Source organism: Lethenteron reissneri, chromosome 49, assembly GCF_015708825.2.
Source record: "Lethenteron reissneri isolate LAM-NWPU_2019-01 chromosome 49, ASM1570882v1, whole genome shotgun sequence".
NCBI lineage: Eukaryota > Metazoa > Chordata > Hyperoartia > Petromyzontiformes > Petromyzontidae > Lethenteron > Lethenteron reissneri.
This window is the reverse complement of record NC_083827.1, coordinates 2,711,454-2,734,300: the sequence shown is the minus strand read 5'-3', so window position 1 is coordinate 2,734,300 and position 22,847 is coordinate 2,711,454. Positions and strand designations below refer to the sequence as shown.

Below are 22,847 nucleotides of genomic sequence, written 5' to 3'. Positions count from 1 at the left end.
TTCGCCCAGTGGGATGTGTCCGGTAGAGTGGCAGGGGGAGTCTACCGGGGGGCATCCTTGCCAGGTGCCTGGACCACCTCAACTGGCTCCTCTCAATCGGGTGGAGCAGCGGCTCGACTTTGAGGCTCTCCCGGATTACCAAGCTCCTCACACAATCACGGAGAGTGAGCCCGGCAACCCTGCGGAGAAATCTCATTTCGGCTCCTTTTACCCGTGATCTCATCCTTTTGGTCATCACCCAAAGCTTATGACCATAGGAGAGGGTGGGAACGTAGATCGACCTGCAAACCGAGGGATTAGTTTGAGAACTCAGGTCCTGCTTCACTAACACGGAACGGTACAGCACCCGCAACAATACAGCGCCAGCACCGATCCGCCGGCCGATCTCCTACTCCCACTTACCATCACTCGCGAAAGAGACCCCCAGGTACTTAACCTCCTCCACTAAGGGCACCTGTTCCCCCTCACCTGGACAGCACAAGGCACCATCTCCCAGGAGTGAGCCATGACCTCAGATTTGAAGGTGCTGATCCTATCCCAGCCGCTTCACACTCGGCATCAAACCGTTTAAGTGCCCGCTGGAGATCACAGACTGACGAGGCAAAGAGGACAACGTCGTCTGTAAAAAGCAGCGACGCCACCTCCATGCTCCCGTGCTGGATACTCTCAATACCTCGGCTGCACCTTGATATCCTGTCCATGAAAATCACAAACAGGAGTGGAGACAAGACGCACCCTTGGTGGAGTCCAACACCCACAGTGAACGACTTTGATTTAACTGAACGAATACGGGCACAGCTCTCACTCCAGGAATTGAGGGACCAGATAGAATGCATACCCCGCAGCACCTCCCACAAGACATGGCGGGGAACATGGTCATATGCCCTCTCCAGGTCTACAAAGCAGAGATAGACTTGAGAAGCATGCTCTCATGACCCCTCAAATATTTTTGAGAGGGAAAAGAGCAGGTCCATTGTTCCATGACTCTGACGGTATCCGCATTGTTCCTGCTGAATCGGAGTCTCGACCACCGGGCGTAGCCTCCTCTCCAGTAGCCTGGCATTGGCTTTACCTGGGACGCTGAGCAGTGTGACCCCTCTGTAGTTGGAGCACACCATTTGGTCCCCTTTCGAAAAAATAGGGACCACAACCCCAGTTTGCCAATCCAGAGGTACTCTAACCCGCCTTCCATGCAACATTGAAGAGGCGTGTTAACCACAGCACTCCTACACTGTCCAGCACTTTTAACAACTCTGGGCGATCTCATCCACCCCAGCAGCGTTGCCGCTATGAAGGCCCTCGACCGCCACAGCGACTTCAGCAGCCGTGGTGGATCCGACCCCCCCCCCCCCTCACAGCTGTTTCCAGGGTTCCTTCTGAGACGAGGGCAAGTCCACCGGGTTGAGGAGCTCCTCAAAGTGTTCCTTCCACCTCTCTCCTATCTCCTTAGTTGAGTTCAATGTTACGCCACCACCCTTACTGAAAATAGCTTGGGCCACGTTCCGTTGACCTCTCCTAAGGAATCAGTTGGTTTGCCAGAACTTCTTTGAGGCTGCCCGGTAGTCCCTCTCCATGGCCTCTCCAAACTCCTCCTACGCCCAGCGGTAGCGACTGCTACCGCTGCCACCCACTTGGCAAACCAGTTCCTCTCAGCTTGACAGCTTCTCTCACAACTGGTGTCCACCAGCGGGTCCTAGGGTTGCCGCCATGACAAGCACCAACTGCATTCAGGCAACATCTATTCGCAGCTGCATCGACGGTCGAGGTCCTGAACATCGTCCACTCGGACTCAATGTCCACGACCTCCCGTGGACCATCGGAGCTTTCCCTGAAGTGGCAGTTGAAATCTTTCTGCACTGGGTCTTCCACCAGACATTCCCAGAAAAGCCGCACTATTCGTTTGGGCCTTTTATGTCGATCTGGTCGGTGGCCCAAGCGTCAGATCCAACTACCACCAGGTAGTGATCAGTTGACAGCTCTGCCCCTATCTTCACCCGAGTGTCCAAAACATACGGCCTTAGGTCCAATGTTAAAACTATAAAGTCAATCATTGAGCTTCGGCCCAAGGTGCTCTGGTACCAAATACACTTATGAGCACCCTTGTGTTCGAACATGGTGGTCGTTATTGACATTCCGTGACTAGCGCCGAATTCCAATAACATTACAGATCAGGGGGGGCATTCTTCCAAATCAGGTCTCTCCAGGTGTCTCCATTGTTTCCCACGTGAGCATTGAAGTCGCCCAGTAAGACTATAGAGTCGGTAGGCGGCACTCTGTCGAGCACTACACCCACTGTGAGACCGACTATATCTAGTCGGTACCTTTCCACCTTCTTCACCAGCGCTCCTTCCCCCCCAGTGACGTCACATTCCACGTCCCAATAGCGAGTGTTCATCGCCAAGGTCCAGTCTGTCTGAGACCATCCCTTTCCCTGCTATACTGGCATAGCAGCCACCCCTCAGCCTTCATCCTGCGGATGGTCTGTCCTGTGGGCCCACCATCGGTCTTGTGGGCCCACCATCCGCAGGACGGTAAAAATAAATATCCACCTCTCTAATACAGTAGAGTGCAGATACAGAGGGTGAGCTGGCTATCTGCTTCTACCATGTTATTCCTTGATTTTAGTCAGTGGCCTTCATTATAACATAAGCGCTTATTAAAAATGTCCAGGGTTCATTGCTTGGTCAGTCAAAACTAAATGTGTTGGCCATGCGTGTACATTTGATATTCTATAGAGCGCTCGGAGACGCCTTATTGATGTGCAGTGGGGCATTATAATAATGATTGACCCATCCATTTATTTTTGTAGCCCATGTAACGTACCTGAAATAATCTCACGTTTAATATTACCTGAAATTTTCTTTTTTTTAAACTGACAACATCCGAAAAAAATCCTGCAGAAATGTTTTAAAATCCAACGGTGCCCCCCACTGCCTTCCGCGTGCCCCCACAGGTAAGGAAGTCCACCCGCAGAGGAGAAGCCGGCATCCTAGCGGCGATGAAGTGGTGTGCGGGTGCATCGAGTAGCGAGACAAAACGTTCTTATGGGTGGCGATTAAACAACTACGACTCCGAACTAAACAGTTTATTTTACCAGGCAAGGCCCTCTGAGTTATATAGCTCTTTTTCAGAAGCTACCTAGTCACAAATTATAGCTCAACAAAGAGGCTTATCATCAAGTGGAAATTTACAGTAGCCAAATACTCTAAACGCATGTTTCTAAATGTGGAGGGAAAAACCGGAGGACAAGAAGAAAAATTCACTCAACCACGGGGAGAACATGGAAACTCCAAATATACAAGCATCAGGGTCGGGCTCTAACCCACAACCCCTGCATATCAGGCGAGGTAGTTAACAACTCGACGCCGTGGGGCAGGTTTTGGGACATTGACGATGACGACGATGATCTCCATGATGATGAAAATGATAATGATGATGATGATGTACCAAGCGGACCACGTGGAGCAATACCGCAACTCCATCTAGGCCACTCATCACTCTCTGTCAGTGCACATACTTTGCACTCGCCCTTGTACATCATACAAACAATTACTGCACACCCTCGCTCACATTTATATAAGTTGTTCACCTCTTTGCACAAGCATGCTGGCTTTTTTACCCTATTTGCTGATCTAATCATTGTTATTACATTTGTAAGCATATCTGTCTCGATCTGTCACTGCAGCATACATCAGCAATTTAGTCTGCCTTGCTTAATGACAACTGGAATAATACTCAATTATTATAATGATGCTGGCAATTAAAGTCATGTTACAAAGCCCATCGCAGCCACACGCGAGTCCAATTACACCGTCATTATTGCAGACTGAATTTTAAAAACCATTAATTCTCCGATAAAAGTCCCTTGGGCTTTACGGACACACGCGCCAACAATTTTATTTAGAAACTATGGTTCTTAAAAACGTGGCATTTTAATGTCACTCTACGATATCAAATGACTTGGATCGTTTTGTTTTGAACTTTTTGGATATTTTTTTCCTCTTGGCCGTCGCGTCAGGTTGACGGATGGCTGCCCTCGATGAGGAAATATCTGCCTCTAATGGCTGCAGGGGTGATGTTGACCCCCATTACATACGACAAATACACATTCAAAAACGTTCTTATGCACGCGATTCGATGCGCGTGTCATGAGATTAAGAATCGATATTAATCAATAAACCCATACATTTCACTGCAATGTTGATCAGCATGCACTTCTGCACGCGTTCCACCATATGAAAGGGGAACTCCCACCACTGGCGCAGAACCTACAATTGAGATAAGCAAGGAGACTCTTGCAGTGTAACTGCTTCGAGGTTTTCGCGGTTTTGTAATATTGCTCTCCAACGTGTATTCGGGCTTATGGCACACACGTTTCGGCATTGTGTCCGACGTTTTAGTTCCTGGAGAAGCCTCCATCATGCGGAGAGAAACGTCGGATATCGCACTTAACAGCAGGCGGTAGTTACAACCCAATATGTAATGCTCATCTCGTGTATTTGAAACGGTGATACGAACGCCTCCTCGTTAGAGCAGAGATACCCCGATGAGATTACGTACGCGACATCCATGCTGGTGAATTTGGAGGGTCAGATTGGGGATTAATCTCGAGAAATGAGCGAATTGGACAGCGAATGAGGGAAGGGCGATTGCTTTGGCAGCAACGCTTAGGATTGCCAACTTTCCTCTTCCCAAATAAACGGACAAAAGCGGCAAGGGGTGGAGGAGGGTGGGGGTGAGATTATCCGCTTGATGAAACATTGCAATTTTACACTGATAAACCTCATTCTGCACCAACATGGAGGATCATGGACAGGGCTTGATTTTAACGGGGTCTGTCCTTGCACACTACACCCAGTGTGGCTCTCGCTCTGGCGGCTAGTCACGTGCCAAGAGAGAGCGGCTGCCAGCTGACCATGTGCAGCCTTAACGAAATTGTGTAGCTTTAATGTTCTTGGCGAGCAATGCTCCGCTCTGTGGGTCGCACTTTGCACCCGTGCAGAAGCGTGGTGTTTTGACGTCAAATCAGAGACATCGAATGAGTATTGTACCGCAAGGTCGATTAACGGACAGTCCGGTTTGAAAACCAAACATTTTGCAACCAAAGTAGAGCTGGACTATCCGACTCTTTTTAAGTAATCGATTACCCCCCCCCCCCCACCCCTTTTTCTCTTGACTTTTGTTCCTCTTCCCTCACCTTCCCTTCACCATATAAAAAGCCTATGCTCCTGCTGCTCACAGTCGCTGTGTGAGTGGGGCAGTGAGCCCAACCTTCTCCCCTTCCCAGAACCCAGGAGCACCGAGTTGGGGTTTCAGTCCACAGAATTTCTGTACTCCTCCACCCCTCCCTTGGTGTGGTTCGTGCTTTGTACCAGGCTCAAATAAATAAAAAACATAAAAAGTACGCGATTATGCTCCTGATTATCGGTTGGATTTACTTAACTAATCGGATCACACAAAAATAGCCGTTCTCTCATGTGGTTGCTGGACGGGAGGTGATGGCCTGGTCTTGAAGACGTCATTGGCATCATCAGGCACGTCATAACTGGGTGTGGCTCGTAGAAGGGTTTCCAGCCTTCAGGAGGCAGGATGTGGAGATGGCTACCATTTTTTCCAGCGGCCACAAAATAAGAATTCAGTGATATTTTTCAGTGGATTAATCAACTAATTGTCTTGGCACGAAACGCAAGCAACACTCACACACAGCCAAACAGCTTCCACTACCACGTGTACAATGTCCGTTGCTCTGCACACATCACCTGAGGCCCAAACAGGTTGAATCCGTTGATGGCTTCCAGCGCGGCCTTGGCAAGGCCCACAGAACTGCAGGGACAACGAGAGGAGTCCACTCAATTAGCAACGTTTTTATTTTCTTTCTTTATGCTATCATGAACAGGCATGTGTGGATCTTCATTTAGCAGTGGATTGATCAATCATGGTTGATGATGATGATGATGACGATGTTGATGTGAAGCATACATTGAGTGTGTGGACTTATATTGTCCGGATCTGGTGAGGTGGTGGCTCTGAGGCAAAGTGGTAAGGTATGAGTTCAAATCCCAAGGGGAACATTCCCCTGAAAAAATTAAAACCACTTCGTGGGAAATCAGGAGCCATTGTGTTGTTGGTAGCCTGGCCCTTGCCAAAGGAATATCCAATATCCACCAGCATTGGTGAGAGCATGGAGAAACTCTTTACATGTATACGTTTAACTTAGAACATTTGAGAAAGCATTGTTTAATTAAAATCTAAGGGGTTCTGCGTCCCTCAACCAGATGAGCTGTATACCAAGTGTGTGAGACTTGAGGGATTTGATCTTGAGACCTCTAAATTAGCCCCTAAGCCAGACCTAAACTAGGCCATGAACCAGTCCCTAAAATAGGCCCGAAATGACCCCCTAAACCAGCCATGAACCAGGCCCTAATGCAGCCATCTACATTAAGCCAAAGCCAGGTCCAAAATCATTAATAATCAAGATCCAAAGCCAACTGATTAAGTAGGCCAATATCAATTATTAATGCTACAAAACTATGTCCTAACCCAGACCTAAAATCAGCCCTAAACCAGGCCCCAAATCAGTGGTTGGTTGCAACTGAACCTTAATCTCAATCCAGTTAAATCGGTGCAAATTAAAGAAGATTTCCACCAAACTTGTTCCATGCAATTGCATTGATAGAGGCAGTGGCAAAACTATAAACTTCCCCAGGGGTTGTGGTCCTGACATGTCCTACACTTCAAGTGGGGTCCTCCATTAGTCAATGTATTCCCCATGGCAACTATCAAAAGAACACCAGTTGTGATGTTCTCAGGAGGGGGGGGATGTAACTGGCCCCATCGCCTCCCAACCTTGGATGCACCACTGGCCACTGGCCATCTGCAAAAAAGAGCTTTACAACTCATCGGATTTCTTCGATATGAATACATATTCTGATTCTGATGACCCAGGCCACTGAGCTGGCCCTGGTGAGCCCGGTCCCACCTGGCATGCAGCTCCGTGCTGCCGTTGTTGTATTTGTTGCCGCGTTCCCACATTCCGAAGTCGGGCACGCGGTACGCACGCTCCACGCAGTACACCAGGTTCTGCACAAACGTCACCTGCACGGGGTGGCGGGGGAGGGGGTTAAATGAGAGGTGTGGGGGGGGGGGGGTGGAGTGGAGGAAGCATTTGGGATGGAGGAGACAGTGAGCAGGGGCTTTCCCTTCATCCGGAGTGCTGCCCGGCAGCGGATAGGTGCATCATCACTGCTGGATGAAGGCCTCCCCCCCAAGCTGTCGCCATCTCTCATGGTCCTGCGATGTAACAAAATACGTGGCTCCTTGACGTAAGCTAATTCCATTGCTACATTTCTGCGGTGAACATCCTCTTTGACGCATGCCGTCCCTTGGCTGCCACTACGTTATTATTTTTGCCCATCGGCCATCGTCACCTTGTAATGACGTTATCATGCCCGAGACCCACGTATTTTTCTTAATCGTATTTTGTTTAATCAGACGAGAACTAAAAGACCAGGATAGTCTTGTTTATAAGAGTGACCTGGGTGCCCTCCTTTGGTCAACGAGAGGTCTCTAAAATGTGGATGTTCTCCTTGCGGATGTTATCCGTGTGGATATTCTCTGTGTGGATGTTCTCTGTGTCGATGTTATCCCATGCATTGTCTGGCAGACATCGTTCAAATAAAACCAGGTGACAATCCTGTGAGAAACCTGCGTCACAGAGGCAATTAAACACATTTATATATAAAAAAACATCAACAATATGATGTATTGTGAGACTATTAAACATTACGTCTATATATAACGTGAATGCTGCTTGGCAGTCTTTGAGTTACTCCACATAAAGTGGATGAGATGTACATTCCTATATTGTCACGTGTGACGGCATGTTTTTTTTTATTAAGCAGCACTGTTCCAAAGCTTGGTCATATTGAACGCTGCTTGCATAAATCTTGCAGACTGCAGGCTCGTGTCAATTAGTGAATCCAAACGGGCCTCAAATAGAGGTAAGGTGGGCAGTCCAAACGATTCACTGTGGCAGCGTTTTTCGCAAACGCCATTACTCGTGACCCACCACCACCCATCTCCTCTATTTACCAGAATCTATCGCTCTTCAAATACAAATGAAGCCATTACACGTTGCTTCAAATTAAAACTGTGTGTGTATGTGTGTCGTGGGGAGAGGTAGAGTAGCAATTAGCGTGCTGAGCTACGAACCTGGCGACCCGGTTTCGATTCCCACTCACGGGCAACACCAGTAATGATTATCTGAACCGGTCCTGGGTCTACCTTAGGTTGACTCAGACTCAAATGAGCATCTGGTGCGGTGTGTAAACATCGCCACTGGGGAGAGAATGGTGGTCGGGCGCGGGGCTGTCTACCCACCCCCTCGAGTGCTGTGCCGGCCTTCATAGATGCTACTCGCGAACAGCACTTGCCCCAAAAGTCTGTGAATGCTATACGGGGGATATTTGTATTTGTTCGAAGTGGTGGTATGGGCACTGGCGGAGCCAGTGGGGGGGGGGGGGGGGGGTGGCACATGATCCGATCGATATCACTAATTTCGATCGGATCATTGGGGTTTATTAGTGATAAATCGGCATTTTGCGACCCCCACTGCCACTGTGTAGCATATTATTACGTGCCAGGGACTCTATGAGATGATAGGACAATAGTCCGAGTCCATAATTGGCAATAAGTAACGGCAAAGCAGTTATAAGTGAACAGAATTGTGCGCAGTTGCGTATACAGTACACGACTTCCCTGAAGGCAAACACCTTCAGCGAGCGCGATGCCGATGACACACGGTTCGAATTCGAACCTCGATCGATGGCTGCGCCATCACAGCACACGCGTCGAATAAAAAGCAAGGGACAAATCCTTACTTACTAACAACTCCGATAATTTTTCATTGCTGGAGGGGTTGCTCCCCTACCTGAAAATCCTGGCTCCGCCATTGGGTATGGTGAGCGGTAGCGTCGTAGTTTGCACGCTGCGCGACAAACCCAATGACCCGAGTTCGATTCCCACTCATGGCAAATAAGTGTAGCGAATATATGAACTGGTCCTGGGCCTCACCTAGGTCGACTCAACCTTAAATAAGTACCTGGTGGGGTGTGTAAACATCAACAATGGGGAGACAAAGGCGGCTGGGTGTGGTTCTGGCCACACAATCTCCTCGTGCATCGTGCCGACCTTCATAGATGCTACTCGCTAACAGCACTTGCCCCGACAAACTGGTGAGGCTAGATGGGGGATTATTTTGTCAACGTGCAAAGAAACAAAGAGAGTTACATGAAACAGTGTTTAGCAACCATCAGGCATGTGCAGTGTGTTTTAACAGTTTATATTTGCTGAGAGGTCAAATGAAAAGCGTGGAAAGAGTCACAGCTGTGATTTGTGATAGATGGGTTTTGGAAAGCCAGCACTATGCCAAAGGACCACTAAAACCTGGGTTTAGCATCCGGACACCAGCCTTCTGTGAGTTGTGTGTACTGTGCTGTGAGTCTGATGGGCTCTGCCCAATCACCAATGAATGAATATACAATAACAATCAGACTATTGTTTTTTTACTTCAGTCAGCCGAGCCCAGGAGTCGACAACCTGCAGCTCCGGAGCCGCGTGTGGCTCTTCAAGGACCGCCTGGTGACATTGCATTGCGGCTCTTGAAAAATAGAGGTTTTTTTTACTGAATTCGAAACAATTGTCTCTTCTTGTTATTTTGATTGCCGACCGCTGGCCTAGCCCAACTCTGAGCACTAGGATTGTAAATATAGAGGATGACTGACACACACGGCCAACTACACTTCACCAAGCAAGCGTGGAAGGAGCTCCGTCAAGAGCTGGATGAGAGGTTCTGTAGCATCATCATCAAGTTGAGTACTCTTACACCTGTGTTTTGATTTATTTTTGAAAGCATTATGGGTGGCCCAGTGTATTGTAGAATGTTTTGTTCGTCACTTGTTTGTGTTTTTGTTTGTTGCGTTACCTCATCGGTGTTGTAGATGATTTGCAGGCCCGAGGACGTCATCTCAACGAGGTAGAGGAGGAAGAGTGACAGGGCATCGATCTGACAAAGACAAAGAACCCACGTATAGCTTTAATAGACTGTTGGGGCAGGTGCTGTTAGCGAGCACCTATGAAGGCCGGCACGGTACACGGCGAGGTGGGGTGGCCAGTACCACGCCCGACCGCCTTTCTCTCCCAGTGGCGATGTTTACACACCGCACCAGGTACTCATGTGAGGCCGAGTCGACCTAGGGGAGGAGGCCCAAGACGGGTTCAGATAATCGTCACCGGTGTTGGCCTTGAATGCGAATCGAACTCGGGTCACTGGGTTCATCGGGCAGCATGCCAACCACAACGCCACCACTCCCACAATTAATTCACAAATACACACACATACATACAGGCATACACAGAAACACAAACATTTACACCCATACCGACACATGCAAGCAAATGCACATATGTATAAAAACACAGACACACAAACATAAACACCCATTGATATACACACACATTAACAACATCAACAAAATCTGCCTTCGTCACGTCGTGACCAAGGCGCTTGTGCCAGGCTAGGTACACTTTGAGGCCACATGAAGTGATGAAGGCTCGCTAGCAGGCGGTCACGGAACAGATCCAGGTGTTACAGGTTAACTCAGCGAGGTGACTTGAGCATGTACAAACACACACATACAATATGCAACCATCATTGTACGACTAGGAGAGTGATGGCATTACTACAGTCGTGCTGGTGGCATTCTATGTGCACTTTGAGAATGGCCAAAGCTCGCTGGCAAAGGTTAACAATACGCAGTTGATTAACACACACACAATCCAATCAAGAGACGTCTATCGACATTCGGCCGTACAGAGTTCAGAGATAAGTGCTGTTGGGGAGACATCAATTAAGGGCAGCATGGTGCATGGGAGGGCAATGTGGGTCAGCACTCTCTCCCAGCCACCTTTGTCTCCCCATTGCTAATGACCACTTGCCACGTGAAGAGGGTACTAACTCCAACTGAGACACAATCAGAATATGTATTTATACTGGAGGAATCCGATGAGCTTTTTAAAGGATGTTCAGTAGGGTTTAGAGCGTTGCAGCAACACACAATACAATAACATGATAGGAGTGCAAAGCATAAGAAAGGTAAACGAATCACTTAAAAACATGTACAATTAAAACTAAACATTTTTTTAATATTACCATGTAAAGCCCACTGAGCTATAACCATCTTTTACAGAAGCGACCTGGCCACAAATGATAGCTTATCGAAGTGGTTTGTTGTATGGAAATTTATAGCAGCAAAATAATATAAATAATCTAAACGCATGTTTCTAAATGTGGAGGGAAAAACCGGAGGTCCCGGAGTGAAGCTAGGCTGAGATGTGTCTCCCCAATGCTGATGTTTTACACACCGCACTAGTTACCTATTTAGGGCTGAATCGACCTTGGGCAGAGGCCCAGGACCCAATCAGATATTCATCACCGTTATCAGTTGTGAATGGGAATCGAACTCGGGTCGTCGCGGGATTCGCAACGCACCGCGCTGATCACTACACTGCCGCTCCCCTCCCCCCCACAATGATAACACAAACACACACATTCACTCTATTTCACTGGCATGGATCGCCGTGACCTTCTACCAATCATCAAGACGCTGCTTAAGCGGGGAACGAATAGAGATTTCCGAGGCGGGATGAGTTCTGGACATTGGGAATGCGAATATGACTCAGGCTCAGAATGTGTGTGTGAGTGTTTGGACTTCATATGATAGGACAATAGATTAGGTCAGGCGGTTTTCTCCAGAGCCACTCTTTAAGGATCGCTTCGTGACATTTTTCGTTAAGGACCACTATCTCGTATTCACCACAAAGTGCATTGCAGCTCTTAAAATATTGAGGTTTTTTTCTCCCTCCAAATTAGAAAAAAATGGCTCTTCTTGTTATTGTGGTTGCCGACCCCTGGGCTAGGCGATCAGCCACGAGAGGGGGATGATGGGCTCCCATTTAAATGAAAACAAACAGGTTCTCTTTCCAAAATTGCAAGCAAAAGACACATTATTATTCATATAATTTTTTATCTAGAGTGGTGGTTGAACACAGTCTGGTAGTAGACCGAGTCCTCAACACGGGTGGAGGAATCAACGAGTGAAGTTCACACGAACAGTATCCATCGCAGGAGCGTTAGAAGAGTGATAAGGAGGTGACGGACTGCCGATAAGTGAGTGACCGTATATATATGGAGGAGTGGTAATGTAGAGACTAGCACGCTGCGCTACGAACCCGGGCAACCTGAGTTCGATTCCTGCTCTCGGCCAACACCAGTGACGATTATCTGAATCGGTCCGGGGCCTCCCCTAGGTCGACTCAGCCTCAAATGAGTACCAGGTGTGGTGTGTAAAAACATCGCCACGAGAGAAGGATGGCTGGGCGTTGTGCTGGCCACCCACACTCTCGTGTGCCATTCCGGCCTTCATAGGTGCTCGCTAAGGGCACTTGCCCCAACAGTCTGTTAAGGCTACATGGGGGGATCTTTGTCTTTGTATGTATATGTAAATTAATACAATGTATACACAAATCATATAATATGCACACGTGTACATAGAGCCGCCTACCACGCAATGTTCATTGTTGGGCAAGTGCTGCAAGTTGGCGAGCACGGTTGGCTACGCACGATGCTAAATAACTTCTACATATATATTAAGGAAGTGATCATATAAGTCTGAGTCGACCTGGGGGAGCCCCAGAAACAATTCAGATATTCATCACTGATGGGAATCGAACTCAGGTCACCAGGTTCGTAGCGCAGTGTGCAAACTACTACGCGACCGCTCCCACAAGTACACACAAATGCACTAACACACATATACATACACACAATGCACAGTGAATTTCTCAGACGTATTGGTCTCCACAGTGGTGATGTTTTCACAGCGCACAGGGTATACTAATTAAAGGATAAGTCAACCTAGAGGAGAGGCCAGGACAGGCTCAGATAAGACAGTGCCAATGATGTTATCCCTGGCCGGGAATCGAATCCTGGTCACTGGGTTCAAATGTGCAGTGTGGAAACCTCTGTACCACCATTCTCCAAATATACACAACGAGACAAAGACTCGCCTCGTAGCTTTAACAGGCTTTGGCGGCAATTGCTGTTTGAAAACACCTTTTAAGGCTGGTATCGTGCGCCTTGAGAACGATTGTTTAAGGGCGCTTCATACATTTCAATTATTATTACAATGGCGTGGGTGTTGCCAGCACCACGCCAAAAAAACCCCTTTGTCTCCCCAGTGGCAATGTTTACACACCGCACAAGGTACTCTTTTAAGGCTGAGTCGACCTGGGGGAGAGGCCCCTAACCGGTTCAGACATTGATCGAGCAATACGCATGCACACACACACGTATGCACGTAAGCACGTACACATGTATGCATGCACACACACACGTAAACACGTACACACGTACGCACGTATGCACGTACACACGTACACACGTATGCATGCTCGCATTCCCATGCACCTGCAGGTGCCCGTAGAGGCTGTTGTCCAGCAGCTCGTCCCCCGTGTGCACGTGGAACACGGAGTGCAGGCATGTGCTGGGAGAGGGGTCCTGCTTGTACCGCTCCAGCTGCACCCACACAGACACGGCACGACCTTGACACGGGATACACGTGGCTGGGATAGGTCAGCACTTGGATGTGTGACCCCCCCCCCATCCCACTCTGCGTGTCTCAGTAGAGACTCTCTCCACTGTCAGTAGAGACACTCTCCCCTCTGTGTGTCTCATAAGTGACACTCTCCCCTCTGAATTCCGGACCGTAATTTCCTCTCTATCCTGAGCCTGTTCCTTTTCTCAATTAACATTTTAATAATTACAATTTTTATTCTAATTGTTTCATCAATGTCATGTTATGAGACGAAATAAAGTCCAGAGGGAATGTGCACTGGATGTAGAACATCTTGTCTGTTGAGGGAACTGACTGGAACATGAGGAGAGGAATCTATATCGTATCATATTGCACTTTCATTATTATAATTTTCATCACGAACATCATCACTATACCACCATTAACACTATCGATATCAACAATAATACGCATACCATCATCATTATTTGTCACGTTCATTACAACCATTATTATCATTTGTAATTTCATCATCATCATCAAAGTTCGTCATCAGAATGCCATCAACAACACCATCAATATCATAACGATCTGAACTATGAGTCACTCCCACCAGCAGTTTTGTCAAACTAATTTCTTTGGCTATGTTGGGTGGTGTAGGGACCCAACACAAAAAAATCAATTAAGAATACAATTACATGAGCAGCAAAAATCAACAACCATATGTCCACCATCAAAAGTCGCATTCAATAGATTCATCCGCATTATTGACAGCAAATGTTATCAACATCATCATCGCGATCCAAAGTAACAGCAACAAAATATGATAATTAAATAACGACGTAAGCTGTGCATGAACTTTGAGTTTTAAATCGTAAACGATACCAGGTGCGGCTGGCTCGAAGCCGCATCAAATGTCAGCGAAATCACCTCAAGCTCGAATTTAATCTCCATCCGTCGACTTTTTTCATTTTCAATTAAAATACGATCGCACGTCGGTGGCATTTCTGAGCGTCGCGTTTTTAATCCTCAACGATGGCACCGCTCGCCCCACATCGCGAGGCCCTCTGTCACTCCGGGTTCCGTGCTGAATGACAATGCTGGTTTGTGTCACTCGCCCACGGCCAGGGGAGTAATTATCTCCGTGGTTTCAGCAGCAGAGCTTCTCGCCGCGAGGTTATTGGGTTCGAATCCGTGCCAAGAGTTGAATCAGCCACACTAATATATGACCATACTCTACTGTATATGGTAAGTCCTTCTTTAACGCCGTAGAAGCGTTCCTGAAAAGTGCTGCGTTAAGGTAAAAAGCGGTAAGCGGAAACTATTTCCCTGTAGGTAATGCAACGATATCGTTTGGCGAGATACGATGGATGCACACATGTGGTAAGACCTGAGTTCGCTTCCCGCTCAAGACCAATAACAGTGGCGAATATTTAATCTGGTCCTGGGTCACCCCTAGGTTAACTCAGCCTTAAACGAGTACCTGTTGCGCTGTATAGGACACCAGCACGGGGGAGACAAAGGCGGTGCTCGCGATCATAACTTAGTGATAGTGGTGGTGGTTGCGGTGATGATGGTAGCAGTGGAGGTGGTGATGGCAGTAGAGGTGATGGAGATAGTGTTGGTGGTGGTTGTGATGATCGTGGCGGTGGAGGTGGTGATAGTGGTGGTGACAGTGGAATTGATGGTGACATTGGCGGTGGCGGTGACAGTGGAGGTGATGTTGGTGGCTGTGGAGCTGATTGTTGGGAACAGTGTCGGAGCGCACCCTCTCATCCAAACTCAACAAACTCCGCTTGGACAAACAAAATTACAATTCCTCCTTGCCACTTTGCGGCAGAGTCAACCTCAGTTTTCCCATTCAACCGGCAACACCCACCCCCACCCCCGTGCAAATCACTCAGTCCGATCACCTTAAACGCTGGTGCACTGGGTGAAGAACCGAATATTCTTCACTCTGCGTCTTGCGCTGCTCCCCCGCCACCGCCCACGCGGCAGATAAATACACGTTACAATTCCATTAAGGATTGACTTTAGCGTTGGCCGACGGCCAAGCAAATGTACTTAGCAGCGACGGGGGCCGGATTGCGTCGCGGGATTCAGTCGCAATCCGGCCTCCGTTTGGATTTGACTGCCCGTAGATTATCATTTGGGCGAGCGACGGGCAACGGGGCCACGACGGGAGGGAGACGCCAGGGGAGAAGGCTCTGCCGCCGAGAGGTCGACTTGACAGGGAGGAGTCGTGTTGGTGCAGGGGTCGGCAACCTTCGGCTCCGGATCTGCACATGCAGCTCTTTAAGAACTGCTTCGTCACGTTATTCACGTGCATTGCGGCTCTTAAAATATTTTTTTTACCGAATTCGAAAAAGATTGCTCTTCTTGTTATTTTGGGGTTGCCAACCCCTGTGTTGGTGATGGTCACAAGGTGGGGAGAGTGCATCGCGACGTCCAGTACTTCAGTCGTACTGCCGAGGGCAAATGTATTCTAATGTGGTCCCGATGGGATGTGCTCATGATTGAGAGGTGGTCATGATATAACATTGAGAGGGTAGGTACATTGAGAGGCAATCACATGGAAGAACAGCAGTCAGGCTATGGGGAGGTAGTGACATTCAGAGATTAGGTCACGTTGAATGGTAGACACATTTGAAAGCGTAGACAAATAGAGAGGTATGTATGTATATTGAACTTTTTTCATACCATACATAGCCAACTGTGCTAATCAGAGGTGTGGCAGGTAGACATGGAAAGAGGTTGCCCCAGCAAGGGGTAGTCACACGAGGGTCTGTTCAGTGAGGTGGTTGAGAGGCGTCGTCACGAGAAAGCTGTCATTGTGACGAAGGAAGGTGGTCGCAACAGGGGTGGTCATGCGGTCAGATTGGCTGCGAGCGTGGAGTAGCTGTCAGGGTAGGGGGTTTCTCTTGATGCGGTGTTCAAGCTGTAATCACACTGCTGTGATACTCTCCGTGTTGAACTTGAGCAGCAGCTCTCATCATTGCCACTATTATCACAGATGCAGCGCAGCGTGGGCTCGTGGTGGCACACCCCTGTGTTGCGGTGATTTGGAAGCAAGGGTTGGTCGATCAAGTAGAAATGTGTGGAACCCCCAAACCCGCCGGGCTGCAAAAAGGCCAGAAGGCGGCGGCAGTAGTACATAGAGCGGGTTTGTGGACCCATCTGTGTGGACTTAAGTCGGTCACCTCCTTGCATGCGTGGATTTCCCCGGCGAACTCCACTTTCCTCCCATCGATGATGGGATTGGCCAAACATTTCCACTGTAGAGCCCTCTCGAATACAGAGCATTGAGACTCAGTGAGACTTCTCTGGATAAGTAAAGGGCTTCATCAGAATATTTGTTTTCTCGGAATCAGAATATGTATTTTTCCTGAAGGAATCTGATAAGCTATAAGCTCTTTTTCTCAGATGTACTGTAGGGACGGGTCATAGCGTTACAACAAACAATACACTAACACAATAGGAGTGCAAAGTATAGAAAGGGTAAACAAAACACTTAAAAAGTATACAAATAAAGCTGAACTATTTTTTATCTTACCAGATAAAGCCTACTAAGCTATTAGCTTCTTTTCAAAAGCAACATGGCCACAAATGATAGCTCAACGAAGTGGCACACATCACAGAGTGACTCAAGAGAATATTTATACAGGGAGCAGCGGTGGTGGTGTTGTTCGTGTTATGAACCCGGCGGACCTGGATTTGATTCCGGGCCACAGCCAACATGAGTGGCGAGTGATGTCTGAGCCAGTCCTGGGCCACCCCTTCTTACGTGGGGTGATTGTTAAAAACACAAGTGTTGGATCTGAAATGTCAAGCTTCACTATGATAGTGGTCGAGACATTATTTACAGTCATGTAGCTGTGTACATATGAAGGGCCGAGCTGCGATGCAGTAGTTCATGCTTTGCACTTGAACAGCGATTCCCGGCCACAGATAACACTGGTGGAGAGCATTATCTGAATTAGAACCCTTCACCAACCTGCACTTAGCAGCAGTGAAGTATTGCCAAACAACCCCTACAACTGATCGGGCATTGGGAGGCCTTCAATCAGCAGTGGATTTACAAACGGCTGCAAACTATTATTATTGTTCTTCTTCTTGGTTCTTTCGGTAAAGTCACGTAGAATGGAAATAATAAAATAATAAAAATAAAACATAATAAAATAATTCTCACGACGTTTCGGCTACAACGTAAGCAGCCGTCGTTAGGTGGAGAGCAGGTCTGTGGAGAGCAGGTCTATCGAGGACACAGAGTCTGTCTCCTCGACAGACCCGCTCTCCACCTGAGGATGGCTGCTTGCGTTGTGGCCGAAACGTCGTGAGAATTATTTTATTATGTTTTATTTTTATTATTTTATTATTTCCATTCTACTTGACTTTACCGAAAGAACCAAGAAGATGAATCCCTGCAGTCACGAAAGCTTTAAATCGAAAAATATTATTATTGTTGTTATTTACATGAGTAGATGGCTGTACATGTATGCATGTTGAACTTCTTTCACACCGTACGTAGCCAACCATGCAATGTACAAACTCCACCGTCACGCGGACAGCAACCATTCACAATGGCTGCGACCAAACATTTTCAACAATCACGAAGGAATGAATGCGCAGAGAATTTGTGTAAATAACATCACAAAGGGAACCCATTTGAACCGATCAACCATGCTTGATCACCGGTGTCATGGGACTCAGCCAGATTAAATTCCCCGACGAGGAAGTCAAAATGAAAAATGTGATTATTTACAGGGCTCGAGTCACGTCTTGGAGGGGCCGATCGCCATCCTCCTTCCTCCTCGCCCGAGTAGTGACCTCACCAAAGTGAACGACAGCGAAACTGCTTTAGCCTTATTGATGTGTACACACACGCACGCACACGCACGCACACGCACGCACGCACGTACGCACACTCACACATGTAAAAGATAAAGATCCCCCACATAACCTTAACAGACTGGAGGGGAAAATGCTGTTAGTGAGCACTTATGAAGGCCGGAACGGTACACGAGGGGGTGGGTGGCCAGCACCACGCCCAACTGCCTTTGTCTCCCCAGTAGCGACGTTTACACACCGCACCAGGTACTCACTTGAGGCTGAGTCGACCTAGGGGAGGCCCAGGACCGGTTCAGATAATCGTCACCGGTGTTGGCCGTGAGCGGGAATTGAACCCGGGTCGCCAGGTTCATAGCACAGCACGCTAACCGCTACACTACCGCACCCCACAACGCATCCATACGCACGCACGCATTCCACCAACAAGCTTCTTTATGAATTAAAACTGAAGCCTAAGAGTGAAGTCTGAAGCCTAAATATGTAAGAAGAGTGAATCTACTGCCATTCCAACGAGTACATTCATGAGCAGTTAAAATGAATGGAGCCTATAATCTTCCACACTGGCACAATATAAATTTGAATAAATTCGAACAAATTAATTCGTAATGGTTACCATCTTATGTAAATCTTATTGGTCGTTCCTGTAATGGCATGGCACCTGTTGAAAAAGCTGGGCCAGGTGACACGGTTATCCTGACTTTCTAGATTTTATCCCGACTTCCTGGATTTCCCCGAAAAGATAATTGGCAAAGTTTAAAGTGGAACATCCCGTACAAATTGATACAAGTGCCTGTGAGGATTGTTCCAAACGCACACACACGCACCCACACGCACATACATGGTGCACACGCATTCCTCACAGCCACATAGAAAGACGGTCACCGCATCGCGCGCTTTCAGATGCACTTCTGCGGCCATCTGGAACACTCTTCTTTTCGATATTAGGAAGTCACTGGAGCAATGCACTTTTCAAATCTGGATTGAAATCTCTTTTTTTTAAGAACTGATTTTTCTGTTTAGTTTCTTGTCCTTCCTCCGCACCTCCAATTAGCGTGGTTGGCTACGTACGGTGCAAAAGAAGTTCAACATATTTACATACAAACGCTAATTACACGTGACGGTTTCAATTTGTTTGGCCACGTCGGGTGGCGAAGGGATTTCGACGCTGATTTGGCGAGATCGTTTCGTGACCCTCAACCCAAAACCAATTACGACTCAATCCAGGTCGGGGCTGTCTTCTTCTTCTTTCGTATGGCTGATGATGTAGATGGAGAGTAACAACTGCAATTCCACATTCAGGTGGTCAAGCCAGATAACCGCGTCAGGAACAGCGGAGTAATGTAGTGCCGTTATGTCTACTTCGTATTTGTGGATCGGGCGTTCCATCGTTTTACGGTGTACAGTCTGTTCTGGATGACCACAGTTTCACGCCGTCGATGTATCGCTGTCGATGCATCGTTGACAATGCATCGTAGGATACCCCCCTGTGCTGACTTGCTCTCCACATGATCGGCTTCTCCATCACGCTATGAGCACGTCCTCTTGGAGGAGCTGGGCACGCGTGGAGGGCCTCGCCAGGGCTACGCGACGGGCCACATCCTCACGTGCCGTGGTCTATCCACTGCTGGCCACGAGCACATCAGGAGAAAACCCACGCGTGTGAGGGGGCAGCAGACTATTCTGTGAAAAAGAGCTTTTAGCTCATCGGATTCCTCCAGGATAAATACATATTCTGATTTTGATAGGAAAGGGAGAGATGGTATCAGTCCACACTCTGCGGCACCGCCATCACCTGGCAAACCAGGGTACGGCACCTCCTCAAAGCACCTGGGAAGGGAGCATCGCAATATTTTTGCGGTGATTCATCAAACCTCGCTGCTGCCTCTTCAGCGCTGAATCACAGGCGTGTACCACCACCATAATACCAAATTAATTATCTTCAGTGGCGTAGTATTATTATTATGCAACTGAGAGAATACTTACAAACTTCCCAGGACAGCTACCGCTCTGTAAAAAAAAGTCAAAAGCAGGACAAGGTTGCCACTCTAATTCCAATTCCTGATTTTTGTGACGTCGTGCGTCACAACAATGCAATAGCAGAAGCAGCGGAGAGCCGACAGCCCTGGGAAGCCACGGATCAAATTGCTCGATGACTGAGACGAACCCTGAAATGAGAAAATGTCGTGCGGCGCGCTGTTCGCCGACTGTCATCTTCAATGGGTCTCACGGTCTTTGATTGACGGCGGCACGAGCCAGCACGTTGGGAGGCGCCGCCCTCTAATGAGATCATGCAACTTGCCCCGCCTGCGTCCTGAAAGTCAGGACACAAGTAGAGACAGAGTCGTGGGGTCTTCCTGCTCAAACGAGCAGGAGGGTGGCACTCATCCCCATTGGTGGACATGGACTCGGAGAGGAAATTCCACATTCCCATGACGAGAGACAGTATCTCCATATCACATCCAATGTCGGATTCCCTACAATCATTACATTTTTTTCTATATTGAAAACTAATTTTTTGAAAACTGCGTTTTGTGTTGAGTTTGTTGACCTTCCTCCGTACATCCAATTAGCACGGTTGTCTACGTAAAAAAGTTCAACATACATACATACGAACCGATGTTTAATCAAGTCGGCTATATCCAGGACAGCGTCAGGGCTCCTTTGCAGCATTAAGATGATTGGCCAATTGCACTTTTCATCTTTTGTGGGTGGTAGGGGGCCAAATGGCTCAGAGATCAGAGCGCTGAGCTGGAACCGCTAAATCCTAGGTTCGAATCTAGGCAGTGGCCCACGATTAAACCGGGTTCTCAAGCACGGCGAGTTAATGGTTTCAGGCCAGTTAACGATGACTGTGCAAAAACACAATCACGCCAAATTTGTTCCTGCACTTCACCTGGCTATATTCCAGAATAAAAAAAAACATTTGTTTTATTCTGTAATCATGCAAACATTACTCTCAGCGGCAGAGCAGGTGGAAAAGCGTTGACTCTTAGTGTGTGATCAGAGGTCGTTTGGAGGTGTTTCACCAATAGCCATTCTCCGACACAACCTACTTGGTGTACCTCCACATGCGTGGCAAGTGTGATTTGCATATTTAGTTGCCTCGTGCAACTAATTATCTCTGTGTGATCCACTAACCCTGCTCCGAAGTGCTGGATCACAGGCATTTGCCACCGCACCAAGATTCTCTGACAAGAAGTAATTCCACACGCCCCCCCCCCCACATCATAATTACCATTCCTATCATTTGTGGCGAGCGACCTCGCCACGAATGATAGCCAAATGACGGGGCTTATCATGTGGAAATTTATACCAACCAAATTCTCCAAACGCATGTTTCTAAATATCGAGGGAGACCCCCACGGGGAGAACAAACTAAAAATATACAGGTGTCAGGGTCGGGATCGGGATCGAACCCACAACCTCTTGTATACCAAGCGAAGCAGTTAACATCTCGCCACCGTGGCGCCCACCGCCTCCTGATTACATCACCTCCACTTTCCTGCCACATTCTGCACTGAACTTCCAAGTTGCTTACCCTATCCTGCCATGAAATTCCTGGCATCCTCTGCATCATGGGCCCATGCAAAGCACTATTAATAGTCATTTTTGCACACAGCGTTGGTGTACGGTGTTTTTTCTGCAATATTTTTGCTGTCTTTTCTTGGATTTTCTGTTTGCACTTAGTCACATATTCACTTTAAGATGTTTTTTGTTCATGTTTTTGTTTTTTGTTTGTTGCGGTTGCACCCGATTCAAGAGCTGAATGGCTCACAGGGCCATACCTAATAAATGAACTTGAACTTGAATTTCCTTCTCACAACCCCCCTGTAATTTAGACAACAAAAGCATATCCTAAAGTTTCGACCTTTGACACCACAGGCAAATCTCACACAAAATGGAATCCTCTCTCAGGCCAGATGTCTCACCGTAGTCCTTGCAAAGTCACACCTAAGACTTAATATCCGCCATGTTTGTCCGGGTCAGTGTCCTGGTAAATTCTTCTGTACCCCGCACACCACATCCACTGTACCCCTCACTGTGGTCGTGGCTACTGGTCCATGCACCTACTCTGGTCTACCAGCGACCAGGACATTTTGCAGTGAGAAATTAAGCCCCTGGCAATACCTTACGAACGTTAGGAACATTACAATCTATTGGATGTTACACGTCTGAAGGTCGGGTTTGGGAGACCTATGACACCACATTAGCTTCCAACCCTCCCTATCTGGACACTGCTCAATCAACTCTCATGCAGCTATGAGCCAATCTCATGGTGCCCCACTAAGGCAGTGGTCATGCATTCTCCTTTCCTGGCTTGAGAGATCTGTTAACCCGTTCCCGTTCCATTTTTCTTCCGATTTCATT

General features: G+C 47.8%; 1 protein-coding gene across 1 annotated transcript in view; it reads right to left on the bottom strand.

The window, feature by feature from the left end:
- LOC133354795 (phosphorylase b kinase regulatory subunit beta-like) overlaps nucleotides 1-22,847 on the bottom strand; it is a 121,788-nt gene that overhangs the window by 64,949 nt on the left and 33,992 nt on the right. The window contains exons 5-8 of the mRNA XM_061571914.1: nucleotides 13,526-13,633; nucleotides 9,983-10,063; nucleotides 6,980-7,095; nucleotides 5,760-5,823 (exon numbers count right to left, since the gene is read on the bottom strand). Of these exons, the coding sequence (XP_061427898.1) occupies nucleotides 5,760-5,823; nucleotides 6,980-7,095; nucleotides 9,983-10,063; nucleotides 13,526-13,633 (369 nt within the window). The remainder of the gene's footprint in view (nucleotides 1-5,759; nucleotides 5,824-6,979; nucleotides 7,096-9,982; nucleotides 10,064-13,525; nucleotides 13,634-22,847) is intronic.